This window comes from Myxocyprinus asiaticus, chromosome 33 (assembly GCF_019703515.2).
Source record: "Myxocyprinus asiaticus isolate MX2 ecotype Aquarium Trade chromosome 33, UBuf_Myxa_2, whole genome shotgun sequence".
Classification (NCBI taxonomy): domain Eukaryota; kingdom Metazoa; phylum Chordata; class Actinopteri; order Cypriniformes; family Catostomidae; genus Myxocyprinus; species Myxocyprinus asiaticus.
The window spans coordinates 14238616-14261131 of NC_059376.1; the positions used below are offsets into that span (position 1 = coordinate 14238616).

Genomic DNA, 22516 nt, shown 5'->3' on the forward strand with positions numbered 1-22516 from the left:
TGTAGCGGTCACTTTTACAAGCACCGCTGTTTCCACTCGGACATGTTTAAGCGCTGCACCTGCATGTCGCTGACGATTAAATTACTCTTATCAGCTCATTTTTATTAAATGGAAAAGTAGAGAATATCTCATCCTCAAAAGTTTTAAGCTGATTCTGACAAAATACGTGTTTATCTGAACATCAAGATGTTCGCCAAAGCGTTTCGTGTGAGATCTAACACGGTTATCAAGGGATCTGACAGGTATTCAACTAGTTACTGTAGATTATTATTATTATTATCTTTTTTAAATATTAGTCAAAAATTCATTGAAATCAATGCACAGTCATTCCTTTAGTAAACCCAGTCAATGAAAAATATACAGTTAATTGTTAGTTCATGATACCTAATGCATTTATTAATTTCAACAAATGTAACTGTATTATGAAGTGCTACCGCTATGTTACAAATGTATTGCCATGTTGCTGTGTAGAACCTTCTTCATAAAGATATTGCTCTTATGAGTTAATTACGTCTCAAGTGACAGTAACCTATTCTTTCCTGTTGAAATAAATGTTGAAAAGCTTGGAGAGAATTTTAAAGTACTACAAGATGTTGTTATAAGAGATGACTTAAGGTATGCTCAAGAAATATACTGCTCTCCCATGGTATTCAGTCATATATGTTGCATTTCATATGTTAATGTGCAAATTTGTGCTCCAATCTGGCTCTCAAATGAGTAATGTAAGAAATCCTCATGTATAAGTGCATTTATTTTGATCATACCTTCTCAGTCCATGTCATTATAATCATTTCTGCTTGTACAGGAGGAAGCTGAGAGCAGATATCTCCACTGCCTTCCCTTTACTGTCAATGGAGGATCTTAATGAGCTTTTCCCAAATAAAGAAGAGCTAAATATTGTGAAGATTTATGCACATAAGGGAGATGCAGTCACTCTTTACGTGCTCCAAAAAAATCCCATATTCTTTCAGATGGAGAAACAGCTATTCCCTACAGGTGGGTGTACTGGTTACCCCCAGTCTTTGTTGTGAATGCTGGTGGTTATGTACAGTGCATCCGGAAAGTATTCACAGCGCTTCACTTTTTCCACATTTTGTTATGTTACAGCCTTATTCCAAAATGGATTAAATTCATTATTTTCCTCAATTCTACAAACAATACCCCATAGTTTGAAATCTTTGCAAATTTATAAAAAAAATAAAAAAAAATAAATAAAAATAAATCACATGTACATAAGTATTCACAGCCTTTGCTCAATACTTTGTTGAAGCACCTTTGGCACCAATTACAGCCTCAAGTCTTTTTGAGTATGATGCTACAAGCTTGGCACACCTATTTTTGGGCAGTTTCTCTCATTCTACTTTGCAGGACCTCTCAAGCTCCATCAGGTTGGATGGGGAGCGTCAGTGCACAGCCATTTTCAGATCTCTCCAGAGATGTTCAATCGGGTTCAAGTCTGGGCTCTGGGTGGGCCACTCAAGGACATTCACAGAGTTGTCCCGTAGCCACTCCTTTGTTATCTTGGCTGTGTGCTTAGGGTCGTTGTCCTGTTGGAAGATGAGCCTTTGCCCCAGTCTGTGGTCCAGAGCGCTCTGGAGCAGGTTTTCATCAAGGATGTCTCTGTACATTGCTGCATTCATCTTTCCCTTGATCCTGACTAGTCTCCCAGTTCCTGCTGCTGAAAAACATCCCCACAGCATGATGCTGCCACCACCATGCTTCACTGTAGGGATGGTATTGGCCAGGTGATGAGCGGTGCCTGGTTTCCTCCAGACATGCCGCTTGCCATTCAGGCCAAAGAGTTCAATCTTTGTTTCTCATGGTCTGAGAGTCCTTCAGGTGCCTTTTGGCAAACTCCAGGTAGGCTGTCATGTGCCTTTTACTGAGGAGTGGCTTCCGTCTGGCCACTCTACCATACAGGCCTGATTGGTGGAGTGCTGCAGAGATGGTTGTTCTTCTGGAAGGTTCTCCTCTCTCCACAGAGAAATGCTGGAGCTCTGTCAGAGTGACCATCGGGTTCTTGGTCACCTCACTGACAAAGGCCCTTCTCCCCCGATCGCTCAGTTTGGCCAGGCGGCCAGCTCTAGGAAGAGTCCTGGTGGTTCCAAACTTCTTCCATTTACAGATGATGGAGGCCACTGTGCTCATTGGGACCTTCAATGCTGCAGAAATTTTTCTGTACCCTTCCCCAGATCTGTGCCTCGATACAATCCTGTTTCGGAGGTCTACAGACAATTCCTTGGACTTCATGGCTTGGTTTGTGCTCTGACATGCACTGTTAACTGTGGGACCTTATATAGACAGGTGTGTGCCTTTCCAAACATGTCCAATCAACTGAATTTACCACAGGTGGACTCCAATCAAGTTGTAGAAACATCTCAAGGATGATCAGTGGAAACAGGATGCACCTGAGCTCAATTTTGAGTGTCATGGCAAAGGCTGTGAATACTTATGTACATGTGATTTTCTTATTTTTTTTTTTTTAAATAAATTTGCAGATTTCAAGATTTCAAACAAACTTCTTTCACGTTGTCATTATGGGGTATTGTTTGTAGAATTTTGAGGGAAATAATGAATTTAATCCATTTTGGAATAAGGCTGTAACATAACAAAATGTGGAAAAAGTGAAGCCCTGTGAATCCTTTCCAGAAGCACTGTAAATGCAGTAGTAGCATCTCATTGTCTTTTTTCAGTGTACACACTGTGGCGATATCCTGCCATGCTTCCAGCATTCACCACATGGCCACCTGTCCTGCAGAAGTTAGCTGGAGGAGCAGGTCAGTATATGTTTGTGTTGTTTTTTTGTTTTTTTTTGTATGAATTTGTATATCTCAGTAAGTGAGTGTCTGACTGATTTCTCTTTGCAGATCTCATGTTGCCAGGGGTTGTGGTGTCTGCTAGTGGCCTTCCTGAGGTAGATCAAGGAGATTGCTGTGCTGTCAATCTTGTGGCGAACAGGTAGTACCACCCACCACGTTTCACTTTTACACGTGAACTTCATTATTGTATAGACTCAGCAATTCTTCAGTAATTTGGAACTAAAAGGGATAACAAAACTGGACAAATATGTCTAACTTTTTCTTAACAGTCAATTTGATTTGTCAAGTCTTATCAGTCTTACAGTGTCTGGGTTACTGTGTATTTACATAAGTATGTACTAACTAATATTAATTTAATATATGCACACATTGTGTAACGGTTTTATGCATCTGCATGTAAACACACTTTGTTATAGTTATTACCATAGTACTTAATTTTAGAACAGACACTGTAAAATAAAGTGTTACAGGCCTATTTATCAAAACCAAAAGAGGAACAGAACATGCAACATTAGAGTTGCCTCATGAGCAAAATATTTAGTATATTATATACAGTGTGTGTGTGTGTGTGTGTGTGTGTATGTATATGTATATGTAAATATAATACACACACACTCACACACCGATCAGCAACAATATTAAAACCACCTGCCTAATATTGTGTAGGTCCCCCTCATGCTGCCAAAACAGCGCCAACCCGCATCTCAGAATAGCATTCTGAGATGATATTCTTCTCACCACAATTGTACAGAGTGGTTATCTGAGTTACCGTAGACTTTGTCAGTCTGACCAGAAATAAACATCTGGGATGGCATGAGAGTGTGTAAATGATGAGAGAATTTTCATTTTGGGGTAAACTATTGCTTTAACAAATAGGAACCTTCTTGTAAAGTGTTACTTATAATTATTTTAAATTTTGTGTTGGTGACAGTGTAGCTTTTTAAACTGAAAGTATTTAGTAAAAGTGCTCAATATAAGACAATCTTTTAATGAAGTTCTAATGGTTTTACAGGGCACCAGTGGCCGTTGGCACTGCAGCCATGTCGAGTGCTGAGATGAGGAGCAGTGGAATGAAGGGAAAAGGAGTGAATATTTTACATACATACATGGACCAACTGTGGTGAGCTTTGCATTAAAGTATCATTCTTCTTTTTTTTTCTTACATTCACTTGGCCTTTCATTGCTGCTACTTTATGTATAACATTAACTTTTAACAGACTTATCTTACAGATCTAGACATCTTCCTCAAATTATCCACAGGGTGTTTGGAGATAAGACAAATCCTCCAGTTATACCAGTCACAAACTCTCCAGCACAGGTGGAGGAAGAAACAGAGGGAGAGGAATACGAGGAGGAAGAGGAGGTTAAAGCAGAGGGGGAGGTCAGAGATGGACAGAACATCTCTGAACCAGTGAAAAAATATTGTCAGAGTATGCAGGAGCTGAGATTGGAAAAGCAAGATGCTGAGGTGTTGAAGAAAGAAGAAATGGATAAAGTTAGAGAGGGAGAAGACTCTGACGGAGAAGAGGACGACTCTAGATCTCCACAAGGTGAGATGTTTTACCTGAACTTTTACTGTTTAATCTGTCAAATCTGCCATTCTCTTTTGTAGGAGTTTACTCTTCATGTGTTGACATTTGTGTCTGTCTGTCTACAGAGCAAATGGATGCATTATTGCTACAGTGCTTTCTCCATGCACTGAAAACTAAAGTGAAAAAGTCAGAGCTCCCCCTGCTGACCAGCACCTTCCTCCGCAACCACATGGTGGCCTGCTGGTACTTTTCCTTCCTATCATTACCATTTAACCTAGAGATACTTTTCTATACTGAGAAACCAACCTCTGCAGATCTACTGTAGGAGAGAACGTAACGGCCAACTTGGATCACGTGAGTCTTCTGGGCCAATCATATAATGGTCCAGATATCACTGAACCGCGTTATGATGGTAAATCAATCGACGTAAACTGACACCCACCTGTCGCAAAATTGTCCATGACTTTTCTTATAAAACAGCCACTTTAAACTCCATGCATAGTTCACTTAAAAAGATTGTTTAGTGTGAAACGTGTTGAAGATTAGCGGACAGGCATTCGATTAATTAAGCTCAAAACAAACTGAAAAATGTTATAGCACCACAGAGACAGTGTGAATTGTTTTCGAGAAAATTAACCTATGAATGGCTTACTTAAAGTTGTCTCTGCATATTAAGCTGGGATAAGAGAAAGCAATTTAAAGGAATAAATGACAGTTACAATTGCAAACCCCAAAATGACAATTATTTACTCACCCTCATGCCATTCCAGGTGTGTATGACTTTATTTTTTCTGCTGAACACAAATTAAGATTTTTAGAAGAACATCTCAGCTCTATAGGTCCATTCAATGCAAGTGAATGGTGGCCAGAACTTTGAATTTCCAAAAAGCATATAAAGGCAGTAAGTAATCCAAAAGTAACTAGTTGTTTAATCCATGTCTTCAGAAGCAACATGATAGGTGTGGGTGAGAAACAGATCAATATTTAAGTCCTTTTTACTCTCGATCACCACTTTCACATTCTTTTTCTGATCTTTTTGTGATTCTACATGCATATTGCCACCTACTGAGTAGGGAGGAGAATTTATAGTAAATAAAGGACTTAAATATTGATCTGTTTCTCACCCACACTTATCATATTGCTTCATAATATATGGATTTAACCACTGGAATCTTATGGATTACTTTTATGCTGCCTTTATGTGTTTTTTGTAGCTTCAAAGTTCTGGACACTATTTACATGCAATGTACGGACCTACAGAGCAGAGATATTCCTCTAAAAATCTTAATTTGTGTTCTGCAGAAGAAAGTAAGTCATACACATCTGGGATGGCATGAGGGTGAGTAAATGATGAGAGAATTTTTCCTTTTTGGGTGAACAAATACTTTAATACTGTTACACAATACAGCTTCAATGTTTTATAGAATTGTAAGCATGGGAAACCATTTTTTAGTTTATTGCACCATTCAGGTAGATAGGTGCTGTATTTTCAAGAATGGTAATAGTTTCCTGAGGGCCCTGATGGTCCAGAGTGTAGACTGGCTTGCTTTAAATACATTAATGAAAATAGACTGCATATAGTCAGTGTTAATTGTAACTGGCAGTTTGAAATGTGATTTTTTTTATTTTTTATTACATAAAACACATTAAGAAGTTTTTTTTTTTCTTTAAGAAGTTTCAAATCTCATCATTTGTTTCCACAGTCCTCGAGGAAAACAACTTGATATCAAGAAATCCAGTTATAAAAAGGTAAACACCTTAAGTCTAGCGCACACTGCGCAACCCAACCTCATCTCCTCTGTGTCTAGTCTGTGACTAGAAATCTCAAATCTCTTTTTCTTATTCTTACACCTGTTCTGTGCAAATCAGTGCTGAAATGGCCCAGGTCCTTCTTTCATGTTGTTTGTTGTTGACATGTTATCATGAATAAACTCTCCCGATACTATATGCGTGAGTTTGTGAATGAACTAAATTTGGGATTGTAGCTTTAGTTTGGGATGAATGGTTTGTAGTTGATGCACCCAATCGTGGCCAGTAGTGTGCACACCAACACGACTGAAAACAAAAGACTGCGAGTTGTGTAGTGTGCACTTGGCCTTGCAGACAATTCTTTCAGTTCATTCAGATTAGCCTTATCATCACTACCTTTTTGTATCTAAACTTTTCTCTCTCTTTTTCTCTCTCTCTCTCAAACCTTTCCAGCTCTCTAAGTTTCTGCAGTGCATGCAGAGAGATTACAGTCTGGTTCAGGTGAAGGAGTTGAGTAAAGGTGTGGAGAGCATTGTGGAAGTTGACTGGAAGAACCCCAAGTATGCAGTGCTCTCTTTGAGTCACACCATTTAACTATTCACCTCCTTCATAATTTTTTTATTCCATAAAAATTATATCAGAACAATTCCAGTTGTCAAGGCATGTAATAGTAAAAGAAAAAGATAAATATTTGTTGTTGCCATTTGATGTAACTAAGTTATCAATACAACATAATTCAAGTGTGTTTATAACACTTATACTTCATGCTTTCTTCCAGGTTAAGTTCTTTCAGGACTCCCGAGGATTGTGGGACAGAGAATAACTCTGTGGAGGGGTGCGGCGCTTTTGAGGTGTCATACCAGCCCCCTGAAATCACACCCCTGTATGGGGTCACAGCTCGCCTGGAGCCTCTCTTTCAGGATGCCCAGAAAAGGTTAATGAGTGGAAACATTGTGTCATATGAGTTTTGTATAGTGTATTAGTGAGTGTGTTGAAGGTTTAACCATGTGTCTTTGTTTTAGAAAGGGAACGGCTCTAAAGGCCATTGAAGTGAGGAATATCATCACAGATTATGTGAAGAAAAATGAACTTGTCCATGAAATCAATAAAAAGTGAGTTATTTGAAAAATATGTATGCGCTTATGCATGTCATGTATGGTTTCAGTACTGTATAGCTTTCAAGAATTTGTTTCTTCCATGGGTTGGATAGAAGTGACTTGCTCTTTTCATTTGTTCATCAGTTTTGTCATTATTAATCCTACACTTTGTGACTGCTTACTGGAGAAGTCTGAGTACCAGGAAGTGGAGAAGCTGAAATGGGACGATCTCATTAGCAGGTAACAAGTCCACCAAGACAAGATGACAATTAGGTGCATTTCATGTAAGAGTATTCAAGAAAGCAGTTTCATTGGAGGCTTTTCAATAACAGTAATGCCAGGGTGATACTGTGGTTGCTACGGGGTTCTGAGTGTTTCTAAGTGCATTGCTGTGTGGATGCTAGGAGGTTCTGTGTGGTTGCTAAGGGGTTGCTTACTGTAGCAGAAATAAAACGTGCCCAAGTCTTGATATTCTGATCCTTAGACATGACTTGGGTCCTTCTTATAATCACCTGTTTTATTGTCCGCTAAGTGAAAGTCTGATCCAACTGTAAATCTGATCCCTTAAAGTAATAGCACACCTCACCTCAATAAGTCACACTTTGTGAGGAATCATTCACATCTGTAGCACAATCAAGTTACAAAACAAAAATGAATTGCGTGCCTAAGTTTAATTCTTTAGGGTTTTGTTCTAAGTTTGAGTGCTTTAAAGGGATAGTTCACCCCATAATGAAAATGTTCTCATAATTTACTCACCCTCATGTCATCCCTCATGACTTTCTTTCTTTTGCTGAACACAAATGAAGATTTTTAGAAGAATATCTCAGCTCTGTAGGTCCATACAATGCAAGTAAATGGGTACCAAATTTTGAAGCCCAAAAAAGCACATAAAGGCAGCATGAAAGTAATACATATGACCCCAGTAGTTTAATCCATGTCTTCAGAAGAGATATGATAGTTGTGGGTGAGAAACAGATCAATATTTAATTCCTTTTTACTATAAATTCTCCTCCCTGCCAGTAGGTGGTGATATGCACAAAGAATGTGAATCACCAAAAACAAAAGCAGAGATTTATAGTAAAAAAGGACTCAAATATTGATCTGTTTCTCACCCACAACTATCATATCGCATCTGAAGATATGGATTTAACCACTGGAGTCTTATAGATTACTTTTATGCTGACTTTGTGCTTTTTGGAGCTTCAAATATCTGGTCACCATTCACTTGAATTGTATGGACCAACAGAGCTGAGACATTTCTCTAAAAATCTTAATTTGTGTTCCGCAGAAGAAAGTAAGTCATACACATGCATGAGGTTGAGTAAATGATGAGAGAATTTTCATTTTGGGTGAATTATCCCTTTAACAAGCACCACTTATAACTTAACACATCAAATCATATGCACAAAATAGACTTATGATTTACTTGCATGGGAATATATTATTGACTGTGGCTTTAATTGAGGTAGTCCACACCTTGCGGTTTATGGTTTAAATTAAGAGTTCTTTATCACAGTTTTAATCCATGAAAAGCATTTTTGTAGACATTAAGTCAATTATTTGTGCAGTAAGATTGAGCTTAAGCATATTAATATGAACAGGGACTCTTAAACTCTTTGTGTACAGGACTCTGAGCAGAATGCAGGCATGCCATGAGGTGCTGTTTCCAGGTCAGCGTGCTATGGTTAAAAAAGGACAGGTGGAACCCATAGACATCACTATAGCCTCTAGGGGTTCCAATAAGAAGGTAAGTAAACATTAAAATGTCATTACTATATAAACTTAAAAACTTTCCATTATGAATGGCATATCAAACATTATAAGGATTTTTGGAGAGAGATACTACCTTTTGTGTCTAATTGAACATACCATTTTTTCCTCACTCATTTTCAAATTTTTTAAGGTTACAATAATAAAGAATCTGGAGGGGTTTGGTTTAGACCCAGCTTTGGTAGCAGACACCCTGCAGCATCGGGTCCAGGCCAGCTGCATCATCCAAGATTCCCCAGGAGCCAGAAACAGGGTCCAGGTGCAGATCCAGGGAAATCAGGTCCAACATGTTGGCAAACTCCTGCTAGGTACAGAAATGCACAACATGACAAATGCTTATATTTGTAGTTGCAGTCTTGTTCTTCTTTATGAGTGCACTTTTTCTCTTTTGTTACAGATCAGTATCACATCCCACGGAAATATGTGCAAGGTCTTGACAAAGCTCCCAAACCAGGCAAGAAGAAATAGCAGACATCCTTTCGACTAATAGCTACAGTATATGTTACTGTAACATTGACTGTAACAATGTCTGGTCCAACCATTTGTGCAATAAAAAAATCTGATTTCATTTTAAGTGATCTCTAAATGTAATCATCTTATATTCAGCCACATGGAATTAAGGAATAGTCCACCCAAAAATAAAAATTTGCTCATCATTTACTCACCCTCATGCCATCCCAGATGTGTGATTTTCTTTCTTCAGCAGAACACAAATGAAGATTTTTAGAAGAATATCCCAGTGTTTTTAGAAGAATATCTCAACTCTGAAGGTTCATAAAATGCAAGTGAATGGTGACCAAAATTCTAAAGCACCAAAAAGCACATACAGGCAGCATAAAAGTAATCCATAAAACTCCAGTGGTTTGATCCATGTCATCTGAAATGATCCAATCGGTTTTGGATGAGAACAGACCAAAATATAAGTCAGTTTTCACTATAAATCTTGACATCAGCAGTCTCCTTGGCGATCATGGTTTTAAGCTTGATTACACGGTGTAATTGGAATAGTGTAATTAAACTTGAAATTATTATCATGCCTAGAGACAAAATGGCAAGATAAAAAAAGTTATATTTTAGTCTGTTCTCACCCAAAATTGGTCACCATTCACTTGCATTATATGGACATACAGAGCTGAGATATTCTATCTTCGTTTGTGTTCAGCAGCAGAAATCGATCAATCGAAAACAAAATATCAAATCGAGTGACATTTATTTTAAAGAATATATTGCACAAGCACACTTCTCAAGCAAAACATTTCACAAAAGGAGGTTTGTTAGGTTGGTAAAACAACACATATAGTGATGAAAATGAAAATAAAGAGTATTATGATATTTTATGGTTGTCACGTGTTACAGGGTTAGTGCTAGGCATTTTCCTCACTGACCTCCAGATGCCATGGTTGTTATATTTAGGAAAAACTGCAAATGCATTTAAAGCATATGATTCAAATTTTCATTGTAGTTATTCTGTACTGTCATTACATGCAAGAAATTGTATGTAAACATTGCAACATAAAAGCAATGAACATAATTTTCCAGGTAAAATGCTTACAAAAAGAAAAAGCCAAAGCCGACTGAAATTAATGATCTTAAAAAAATAAAGAAAAAAAGAGTACATTTAAGTACAATCTTAGTGACCTGGCCTGGTCTAGACTTAACTGGCTACAGAAACAAGAAGGCACTAAAATACATAATCATTAAAAATGGTAATGATTTTCTGAGCTCTTTCTCATTTGCTCTCTTTCCCTCTATCACAAATGCAATACTTCAATGTAATTTTACATGTATTCATATACAACTCTGAGTTATAGAGTCATAAATTGTAAATATTGTCATTATTTATTTTTACAACAAATTTAAATATGTATGAAGGAGAAAATATATTTGCCAAAATACCGTCATTTCAGAGGTAGGATCAAATTCTGATTGGATGATGTGTTTATGAGACCTCTGTATCAGTTTTTCCTCTATCATTCTGGGAAGGGGAATCACTGCATGTTTTAGATGACTCCTTTATCTAACGCAGGAGATACAACGAATGAGCTCCTTAGTAGAGCTGACCTGAATTAGATATGTAAGATTAGTGAGACACCAAAACTACTGCTTGGGCGCCCTCGGAGAAGAATTACAAAACACTGTTCCACATGACCTGCAGAGAGTGATCAATACCTCTCCCATAGTGTGCTTTATAGCGCACGTGTGTGTGTGTGTGTCTGTATGTGCGCGAGCACAGGTCCGAGACCTTTATGTTTGCAAGCATACATGCACATATGTGAACAATGAACATGAGGAACATGCTCCTTTATGCTCAATTTTTCTCTTATTTTTGATCTCCCCCATTCATTTTCAGTGGCCGGTCATTTTTGACCGGGAACATCACAAGTGTGACTTTGTGCCATTTTGTACAAAATAAAAGCATTTCAAAACAAACTTCCAGGTTAAACATTAAAGCACACTAATGTGATAAATAGAACAGAATGCTTTCATATTTTATTTAGTATTGCCAAAATTATCCAAAAATAATTATTTTGTTCACTCAGAGGTGCATAAGCTCAGGTCAATGAGGCCTATGATCAATAAGTTCAACAAAAAAAAAAACAAAAAACAAAAAAAAACCTGTGCTAATTGAAAGAAAACAAGTTGACAAAAAGATATAATCCAATATTTGGAGATAATATAGCATAATGATAGATTTATAAGCAATTTTTAATAGGCTGGTCATTTTTGACCAGGAACATCAAATTAGGTAAAAAATGTCAACACAGCACAAGGGTTAAAGGTGCACTCAGTAATTTTTCCCCAATTAAAAAAAGTTTTACTCCAAAAGAAAAGAATTGTATAAAATAATGGCATCCATTGAAAAAAATCAAGCAAGAACTGCTGCTTAAGCTTACAACAACACAAAAGGGCAAACAGGTAAAGCATACTGAGCAAAAAGCCATGTTGAGATCATTTGACCAGCTGAATAGTACTCACTGTATCTCATTTCCTCCACCCCCCACCCTATTATTGAACACTTTCACTTATAAAATAAATGAATCATGGCTGACTGCTAATTTCTACAGTTTCTACAGTGGCATCAGTAACCAAACCTTTTGCCTTTGCATAATGCTATATCCATGCCGACACCATAGGTGTCAGTGTCGACTGCCATATTAGCCAGCGCAACATTAACAAAAAAGTTCACCTGTAGTTTTGTTCCTTGAGGTCAATGTAACACAGTCTAGAGATTCAGTTTTTAATATGCAAATATGCATCAGTCTCCTGTATGTTTTCTTGTGTTCCTAGCTAGACCTGAGGCTTCCATATATTCTAAAGATAATGTGATGCTGGGTATTGCCAACACTCTCATCTGTCATATGACTGGACTCTTCCCTCCGCCTGTGGTGATCTCATGGACTAAGAACAATGTGAATGTGACAGAGAATATAAATCTAAGCTAGTATCATCTAAAAATAGATGGAACCTTCAACATCTTTTCAACTCTGAAGTTCAGTCCTGAAGAGGGAGACATTTACAGCTGCACTGTATCATAAAACCCTTGAGAACAAATTTGAGACCAAAACATGGGGTGAGGTACCACATATGATAACATTTGAATTATGTCAACTGTAAAGGTCACAATCATGTGCTTGTATGTTTCAGAAGTGTACGTTGTTCTGCCCAGTGTTGTTCCAGCTGTGTTCTGTGGAGTGGGTCTGCTTCTGGGGCTGCTGGGAGTGGCTTCTGGAACTTTCTTTCTCATTAAATGAAACAACTACAACTGATATGATTATTCTCCTAAGATTCTCCTTCAATGATGAGCCATCAAGTGGTCAGAGCTGTGGCACAGTGGGCAGTGCACATGCTCAGCACATACTGTATAAAAAGCTGTTTTGATCATGGGGAAACAGTACAAAGCCTATTCAAATCCATCCTGTACCATGACCCCATCCTCTTTGTCCCCATATGTTCCTGTCTACACTGTTCTTAAAGTATCAAATTAAGCCAAATCTCTTGCCATTACAGAAGTTTCAAAAGTCACGTGGTGTTTTTTCCAGAATGCTGGGCTTGATTGCATGAACATCTTTGCTTGTATATACAGTAACTGCTTACATTTAGATGTAGATACTGTATCTACATAAAGGGTTAGTTCACCCAAAAATGAAAATTCTCTCATCATTTACTCACCCTCATGCCATCCCAGATGTCTATGACTTTCTTTCATCTGCTGAGCACAAACAAAGATTTTTAGAGGAATATCTCAGCACTGTAGGTCCATAAAATGCAAGTGAATGGGTGCCAAAATTTTTAAGCTCCAAAATCCACATAAGGGCAACATAAAAGTAATGCAGCTCTGGTGCTTAAATCTACGTCTTTAGACATGATATGATAGGTGTGGGTGAGAAGCCCCATTTTCTTTCACTTTCATTTTCTCCTTCTTCTGTTTTTGGTGATTCGCATTCTTCGTGCATATCACCCCCTACTGGGTGTGGAGGAGAATTTATGATAAAAAATGACTTAAATATTGATCTGTTTCTCACCCACACCTATCATATCGTGTCTGAACACATGGATTTAACCACTTGAGCCACATGGATTACTTTTATGCTGCCTTTATGTGCTTTTTAGATCTTCAAATTTTAGTCACCATTCACTTGCATTGTGAGGAACTAAAGAGCTGAAATATTCTTCTAAAAATCTTTGTTTTCTGCTGAAGAAAGAAAGTCATACACATCTGGGATGGCTTGAGGATGAGTAAATCATGAGAGAATGATAATTTTTGGGTGAACTATCCCTTTAAATTGGAAGTTGACTTCTACATCACACTTGGAAATTTGGAAGTCAGCAAAAAAAGTTGCTGGAATTTTTTTTTACTTTCAATTACTGTACATTACATTCTCAAAGCTTTATTAACTGCAAAATGTCGTAGAATTTGAATCATAGACCTTTTTTTTATTCAGAACTGGATAATACAAATAACATCAAACTGTTGCTCTCATGCATCCTTATATTTATTGTGTTGTATTTTAAACTGTACTTATTTTAACAATCTCATTTATTTTGTGACATTCAAATAAAGATTTTAAACTATCTGAAGTATGGAAATGTATGCAAATAATAATACAAAACTAATAATGACCACTGAGTAAAAGGCTTTTTTTTTTTTAAAGCTAAACCTTTCTAGCACTTCTTGCCAAAATCATGTCAAAGCGCCAGTCTTTCTGTGGCTTGTTCTCTCAGAAATTGCTTTCCAAGAAGTATCGACTAGGCTTTTAGAAATGTCAGTGAAAATGCTTCTCATGTATTTTCGAATTTCCACTCTCTGGAAAGATGGTATACATTTGTGACCAGTCTGCTATTTTCATACCAGTAGCTCAGTTAAATTTTGCCCTACATTATACCATATGACAGTTTCCAATATTAATGAAATATTCCAGGTTCAATACAAGTTAAGCTCAATCACAGTATTTGTGGCATAATGTTGATGAAATGGTTTAGACTCATCCCTCCTTTTCTTTAAAAAAGGCAAAAGGCAATTTTCCTTCAAGTAAAGTCTTTAAAGGTTTGAAGAGTTAAATGGTTTTGAGATCTATTATCAAACTGATTTACTAATCACATGATAATGTCCACATTTTTAATGCGGTGGTATCACTAATGCAGGTTTGACCATTAGATTTTTGGGCCTTTCCCAGACTGATTTAATTTGACTGAACTTAAAGCAACCCTGAAGCTTGTAAACAGTTTGTCTCTCTTCTTTATTGTATTCACAACAATAATTTCCTTTTAATTGTTTTGCAACAGCAGGAAGTTAATAGTATCCTCCAATGTTACATAATGTGAACCCTTCAGATATTTAACAACAAACAACAACAAAGAATTATAGCCTCTTGGCTAATGTCTACTTGCTACCCTATTGGTTATAAATACAAAGTTTCAAATTGATATAAATGTAATAAGGTTATCACTTGAAACAAATGAAGCACATGTAACATGGCTGCTTTTAACCACTTCTTGCTATCATTTAGCTTCATTTGTTGGATAATTTTTTTTATTACTTGTGTTTCTTCATTGTAATGTTCCGAGGTTGATTTCATGCTATTGAGTGATTGCCTTCCAGTCTGCTGTGCGCTGTTCTCTGCACCTCACTATGCTTCAACGGAGGATTCCTACGAATCTGCTCCTGACTTTCACAACACACACACTTCACAGATTTGCCCATTGCACAGCCATGGTGCACACGCAACCACAAATTTCTTCCCGCTACTGCAGCCGGTGCCAGGATCCTCAGTCTTCGCTGGCATAGTTGAAGTGAATATTTATTGTTAATAAATCCTTTGAACTGTTCCTCTGCCCTTGGGTCTCTTTGTACTGTCTTGACAGAACAATCTAGCCAAGTATGGACCCAGCAGAGGAGTCTATTCTTCATTCCGCCCTCTCTCAGCAGGGAGCTTTACTGGGACGTCAGCAGGCTCAAATCTCTGCATCTAACCGGGCTCTGCAGATGTTGCTGTCGCAGCTCGCTGAGCTCACCTTTGTCGTTCAATAACTTGCCAACCTCACGATGCTGGTCCCACTTAGGAAGCAAGCACCCTCACTGGCTCTGGAAGTTCCCCACATTTCTGGGTGCTCAGAGGCTCGTATCCCTCCTCCAACCCCGTTTTCAGGTGAGGCAGGATCCTGTAGCACATTCCTTTCACAATGTTCCCTGTTCTTCACATTACAGCCCTCTTGTGTGATCACACTCCTCACCGGCAAAGTCAGTGAATGGGGGACCGCCATGTGGGACAACAGACATCCCTGTTGCGCTTCTTTTCACGCCTTCTCAATGGTGCTCAGCCAAGTGTTTTATCGCTTGGCTCAAGGTCGGGAGGCGGCGAGGGTCTTATCCAGACTGTCTCAAGGAGATCGGCGAGTCTCAGATTATGCTATCGAGTTTCACACCCTGGCTGCTTCTTGTGAGTGGAACGATCACGCCATGTGGGACCGGTTTCTACATGGGTTTTCCAACGACATCTAGGACGAAATCTATCCTTTGGATCTGCCTTCATGCTTCGACGATTTGGTGGATCTAGCTATCCAAGTAGATCAACGTCTGGCCCTATGCCATTGATGTCGCTCTCCACCTACCCGGGTGGCTGGCCATCCAACCCAGTCCACTGTTTCGTCCAGGTCACCAGAATCACGGCCTGACACAGAGCCAATGCAAGTCGGGAGGACTCGGATTTCGCATAAGAAGAAGCTGCGATGCCTTGTTCAAGGATTATGCTTTCATTGTGCCCGGTCTGGTCATTTCTCTGCTTCCTGTCCAGTAAAAGACACCGCTCTTCAGTAGGAAGGGGATTACTGGTGAGTGCAACACCCTTGAAGAAGAATTTTTGTCCTTTGCCATTGATGTCCTCAGCTTTCAAACTCTTGCAGGGACCGTCCGTCTTTACAAAATTGGACTTATGCAACGCTTATTACCTTGTCCAGATTAGGAAGGGGGATGAGTGGTAGATGGCTTTTAACACCCATAGGGGGCACTTTGAATATTTGGTCATGCCTTTTGGATTGGTCAACACCCCCGCCGTCTTCCAGGGGCTCGTAAATGAAGTGCTTAGAGACATGGTTGATTGTTTTGTGTTTGTATATCTAGATGATATTCTGCTCTTCTCCCAGAATATCCAGGACCAAGTTCAGCACATCAGGCAGGTGCTTCAGCGACTGCTAGAGAATCAGCTGTTGTCAAGGCAGAGAACTGCGCTTTTCAAGCACAGTCGGTTCCGTTCCTGAGGTTCATTGTTTCGTCCGAGGGAGTGTGCCAAAGTCAAAGCCATCTCCGATTGGCCAACTCCAGATTCTCGCAAGGCTTTGCAGAGGTTTCTGTGGTTTGCTAATTTCTATCTGAGATTTATTCGGAATTAAAGCCAACTCGCCACACCTCTGACGGATCTCACCTCCACCACTGACTTTTGTTGGTCCCCACAGGCTGAGGCCATGTTCTCTAAATTAAAGGAGTGATTTTCTACCGTACTTATACTTGTTACTCCCCAAACTGCATGTCAGTTCATTGTGGAGGTGGACACGTGTGAGGTTGGTGTCGGAGCGGTCCTGTTGCAGCGCTCTTCCTCGGATGGAAAGATGCATCCGTGTGATTCTTTTTCGCACCACTTAACACCAGCAGACCCAAACTACAATCTCGGTAACCAAGAATTTCTGGCTGTCCGGTTGGCTTTGAGGGAGTAGCGTCACTGAGGGTTCGGGGGCCAAATGCCTTAACTCTAGACAGGCTCGCTGGGCACTATTTTTCACATGTTTTAATTTTGTTCTCTCATATTACCTGGGCTCTAAGAACGTGAAGCCTGACACTTTGTCTCGATTTTTCAAGGTTGAGACCTCCACCGTCCCACCGGATACCATCCTACCCACCACTCGAGTGGTGGCATGGTATCCTGGGAGGTGGAGGCTAAAGTCTGTGCTGCGCTACAAAACACCATGCCCCCCGCTACGTGCCCAGCACGTCAGTTATTTTTTCCACGATCAGTTGGACGCACGTCCAACAGAGGGGTCACTTATCAAACGTTGCTTGTCATCCAGGGGCGACTCGCACCCAGACGCTCATTAGACAATGATTCAGTTAGCCATTGCTTGTGTGGGATGTACGCCTGTCGTAGCCGCTTGCCCTGTTTGCATGACCAATAAGACCTCCTGTAAACCCCTGGATGGGCTCCTCCAACCACTGTCTGTCACTTCGAGACCCTGGTCACACATAGCCATGGACTTTGTAACTGGTCTCCCCCTCATAGCAACACAGTCGTTTTGACTGTAGTTGACCGATTCTCGAAAGTGGCTCATTTAATTCCTCTCCCCAAATTACCCACAGCAAGGGAGACAGCGGTAGCAGTCATAAACCATGTCTTCCGCATTCGTGGCCTCCCGGTCAATGTGGTTTCTGACAGAGGACCCCAATTTGTGTCGCTTTTTTGGGCAGAATTCTGCCCTTCATTTTCTCAGTATCTTTGCTAGATTGTTATTTGGTGTGAAGTAATTTACCTCACTCTCTCAGGCCTAGTTGGTCCTGTCTCGTGTATCTGTTTGGTTGCCCATCTCTGCCTGTGTGTCGGGAGAGCGATTGCCTTTCAGTCTGCTGTGTGCTGTGCTGCGCACCTCACTACGCTTCAACTGCGGATTCCTGCGAATCTGCTCCTGACTTCTACAATGCACACACTCGCCTACGAACACACTATTCACGGATTTGCTCATTGTGTGGCCACGGCACGCATGCATCCACAAACTTCTCCCCACAACTGCAGCTGGTGCTGGGATCCTCAGTCTTTACCGGCACATTTGAAGTGAATATTTATTGTTAATAAATCCTTTGAACTGTTCCTCTGCTTTTGGGTCTCATTGTCTCACTGTCACTGTCTTGACAATTTTACTTAACGAGTGAATCTGCTACTTGATGTCCAGAAAATATCTTTTTTTTTTTTCAGATCATTACAATTAAATTAATCTGTATAGCACTGGTAGCCATCTTATTTTCTCCCCACATTATTTGTATCATCAAAGACATATATAAATGGCCAACTTGTCAAGGCTTGATACACCTTCTCAGTGCCTACTGTTTTCTGTTTTAAACAGAATTTCTTGTGTCAAGAAAGTGCAGTTTTTGCACACAGAAACTAATCTAACAGCAAAGATCATTTCTGGCACCGTTCCACTGTGTCTCCCTAAGAAGCTTAGTCATGGAGGAAACATTGACTCTTGGAATGGTTTTACTTGTAATCCGCTTCATCAGATATTCCTGACCATGAAAAGAGATCAGGGTTTTGTTCTGACTGTTCGATAGAAGCAAATGCATGTCCAAAATCAATCAGATCCAGAAGTAAGTCTGGAATCCAGCCAAGCTATTTATTAGGTGCATCTGAAATCTACTGGACACATTCAATTAAATGCATTTGAAAAAAAAAATGCTCTGTCCTTTACATTTGATATGATTGAATCCACATGATTTAGATCATGAACTGTATGAAATGTACTGGACCATCATTCAGAGCTGTAGCCAGCAGATGGCATCCTATTATAGTATTATGATCATGGCTAGAGCGTTATCGAAGGATCTGACAGCCACACAAAGAGGATAACAGAGAGCAGACTACTGTGCTGTGCAGAAATAATTGTAGGCCCCTTTTATATGTAGGGTGCCATTATATGTAAAGGTTATGTCATCAACAAGTACAGGGATCCAATATCAACTTCATGGCCTTGGGTTGATCTCAAATGAAGACTTCAACGCAATCTTCAGTCATCATGCATGCTCTGAGAGCATTATATAAAAAAATAATTTTTTCTATGGTAGAAAAAGTTTTTTAAAATATTAATTGATTGATTAATTGACTGATGACAAGCCCTTCAGAAATAGACTGTTTTTTAAACAGTTGAAACAGGCCAGTTTATTGTCTAAAATGTGGAAATGTCACTTTCACCACTTTTGAGCTTTTGAGCCTGTGCATGTGCACCTGGGTCAGGTTTTGCCTACAATATATTGTAGGGACCAAATGTCCCCACAAGGATTGTGTAGAAAGAGAGAGAGAGGATGCGACTAAAGCTAATTGGTATTCTGCGTGTTGTGCAGATGCACTGCAGTTTTCCTTAGCTCGTGCAGCACTCAGCCGGTCAGCTGATGGGCTAAATGTCTCCACGCACAATATTAGCTTGTGCGTGAGGGAATTCTATTCAGTAATAGTTCCTTAGGGACACTCTCTTGACTTCTGGTTGCTGCTGCACACGCTTCCAATGCCCAAGCGAGAAACTAAATACACTGACTCAAAAATGTCAAAATATGGTTCTTGTATTTGTGCAAGATAACACACATTTTTATGATTGTAATCATATAAAAAGGTCTTTTAAACACTTCTCATTTTATTTAATTAACAGTCACCCTTTACATCCAGCTATACTTAACATTTGCTCTAGGATGTAATGGCTATAAAAATGCACATGCTGAATTGCTACATACATGCTACGGAATGCACACGTTCGCTGCCTGGTTTTGTTGTTGACTGTCATTAATTTTTTAATCTGTAGAGATACAACAGTCAACATTTTTATCACACTGCTTTGAACTCCTGGATGGGTTGATACTCAGTATGATTCTTGTCTCCATGCGGTGTCAGGCACTCAAAAATGCTACTCATTTGTTTTACCCAAATGAGGACTATAAAACCTCTATTCACCAACATTCCAAATAATCTCAATGGCAGTTGTGCAGCTGGCGCATGTAGTCCCGGAAGTAATTGATTTGAATTTTTTGCTCACAGGCAGTTCCAGTTTTTTTGTTCTTTTTTTCTGAGCCAATCACCTTAGTCGTAAATATCATGTGTCTAATTTCTCGTGAGCTGCAGAAAAAAAGACAATGTCTTGACAATGCTGATTGGCTGATTGCAGCACGAGAATGCACATAGTCCTAATACTGTTTTCCATTCAACCAGGAAAGTCAGAATTTTGGAAAAGTGCAATGGAATGCCACTTGAAGTTGGACTTCCAACTTGGAAACATGCTGAAATCCACAACTCCGATTTCACCGGGATGCACGTGCATGACATAACACGAATGTGGCAGCACCCAGAGAGACAATCACTTACAAGCAAATAAGATGCATCAGTGTATCACAGTTCCTAAATTACACAATAATAAAGCTTGTTTAGCTAACGTGTGCCAAGACAGGTATGTAAAACAGTAAGTTTTACTCTCTTTTGATGATAGTACACCTAGAACAAATGCCAACATTGCATAGCGTTGTTTATCCTCCGCAATTCGGTTCCTCGAACACATGCTAAGCAGGAATGTTGCAAAATTCTTCTAGTTTCTGAGCATCTCTCAATGGAATGCATTTATGGGCAGAGATTGGAGGTATAATTTAGGAATATCCCACATCCGACTTTGAACGGAACGCAACATAAGCTGTTCATAGCGAGTACTCTGAGCTGTGATGTAAAAGACAGCATGGAAAAAGTAAGTCATTTCACGCTTGTAAGAACCCTAAAAAAAATCACTGACAAAACAACTATTTTACTGGCATACATTCTATAATATAATAATGCTCAGCTACTTTTGAGTGGCAGTCAATGGAGATGGATAATTTGTGGCAACAAAATTGTGTAGTTACGGCATCTAGAGGGGTGCGAGCTAATCAGCCAAACACTGACCCTTGATTGTACAGTACCATACAAGAAAGTAAAAGAAATGATCTCTACAGTCCTCCATTTACTAGTCATCCTCTGCTGATCATGAATTTGGCAAAGCTTTTACTAAAGTGTCATTTTGATTTGTTTGGCAGTCCTTGCCTTCTATAATGGGATGTCTTGGAATGTTATTTGATGCAGAGCCAAGAATTTATACTTACTGTACATCTGCTCGTACAGTATAATTGAGTGTCTGTGACTCAGTTGGTGGATAGAAAAATTGTTTTGCAAGGGAACAATTTAGTCCACTCTGTTCTTTTTGTTGTCCAGCCCTCAAGTGAGTGAGCTCAAGAGATGTACAGTATGTATGCTTTCTCATCCATCCATCAGATTATAATTGTGGTGCTTAGAGGATTGCTGGGCAAAAATGGATTATGCTCTCAACGTTTACGTTTTCCCCTTGTTATTTCTATGGCTTTTTTTTTTTTTTTTTTTTTTTTTTCTGTTTCCCAAAACTGCTTCACCGATTTCATGAAAAATGGAAAGAGTTAGAGTGTAAAATCAGATGACCTAAAGCAAAGAGATCAGATTTTGAGCCCCTGTGTTGTTTAGATTGGTGCTCTTCAGTCACGCATAATTCATGTCAGCTGGACAGCCATCCACTCCAGATGTGTGGGAAGAATAGTGAGGCAACACAGTAGAGCTGTAGCCTTTCTATTTCTTCAGATATGGAGATCAATGATAATAATGTTATTTAAAATGGTTGCTTTAGGCTTTAGAAGATTTCATATCCTACCTAGGATCTTTTAATTTGCTTGTTTTGCCTGACAGTAATCTCTAGTTGAACTCTCTCTGCATACTGTAAGCTTAACTGCATAAAATGAATTTTAAAGCCCGACTAATTGGATACCAGTGTCATGAAAACATCCATGCTTTTCAAAGTCTGTCCAGAAGTATGAGTGCATAAGTACAAAATTTCAAAGGCAGGGTAATTTATACCCAGACCACGTTAAGAGCAACTGAATATGTGATCACAGAGGAGTCTAATCCAATAACAATACTTCTAACTTTAAAAAGAGGTTACACACAATTTCCTCATATTGGATTAACAGGTCAAAAATGACTTGTCTCCTATGCAGAAAAAAGTGTACGCTCACACACTGTATATATATATTCATACTCATAAACAACATCTCAAATATTTTTTAAAAACAGTTAAAAAATCTTGTAAATTAGTTCAAATGTAATTATTAATTTATTATTATTATTATTAACAGTAGTAGTAGTAGTAATTATTAATATAAAAAGCATTTTTCACACTTAATTTTGGGTCATGGGAAGGATCCTAAGTACGGTTTTCATAGGGGTTTTAAGATGCTATTTCTAATTTTGTTTATTAAAAT

The 22516-nt window shown here is 39.0% G+C and overlaps 1 protein-coding gene and 1 pseudogene across 1 annotated transcript; both read left to right on the forward strand.

Annotated features, from left to right (window-relative positions):
• The first annotated feature begins 40 nt into the window (after positions 1 to 40).
• Positions 41 to 9541, forward strand: eif2d (eukaryotic translation initiation factor 2D). Its single transcript, XM_051669868.1, has 15 exons — positions 41 to 242; positions 806 to 996; positions 2694 to 2777; positions 2868 to 2958; positions 3832 to 3939; positions 4080 to 4369; positions 4477 to 4594; positions 6055 to 6100; positions 6554 to 6660; positions 6879 to 7034; positions 7123 to 7212; positions 7342 to 7437; positions 8824 to 8944; positions 9101 to 9275; positions 9365 to 9541. The coding sequence occupies exons 1-15, from the start codon at positions 187 to 189 to the stop codon at positions 9433 to 9435; spliced, it is 1800 nt and encodes a 599-aa protein (XP_051525828.1). The 5' UTR covers positions 41 to 186; the 3' UTR covers positions 9436 to 9541.
• A 2677-nt stretch (positions 9542 to 12218) lies between these two features.
• On the forward strand, positions 12219 to 13125 carry LOC127424588 (SLA class II histocompatibility antigen, DQ haplotype D alpha chain-like; annotated as a pseudogene).
• Positions 13126 to 22516: the final 9391 nt, after the last annotated feature.

What these genes read in the sequence shown, in the direction of transcription:
- eif2d (XM_051669868.1), top strand. Translation starts at nt 187, where the DNA reads ATGTTCGCCAAAGCGTTTCGTGTGAGATCTAACACGGTTATCAAGGGA. An exon ending in CGACTCTAGATCTCCACAAG is followed by an intron (nt 4,370 to 4,476) that starts GTGAGATGTTTT and finishes GTCTGTCTACAG; the next exon opens with AGCAAATGGATGCATTATTG. An exon ending in TGGGACGATCTCATTAGCAG is followed by an intron (nt 7,438 to 8,823) that starts GTAACAAGTCCA and finishes CTTTGTGTACAG; the next exon opens with GACTCTGAGCAGAATGCAGG.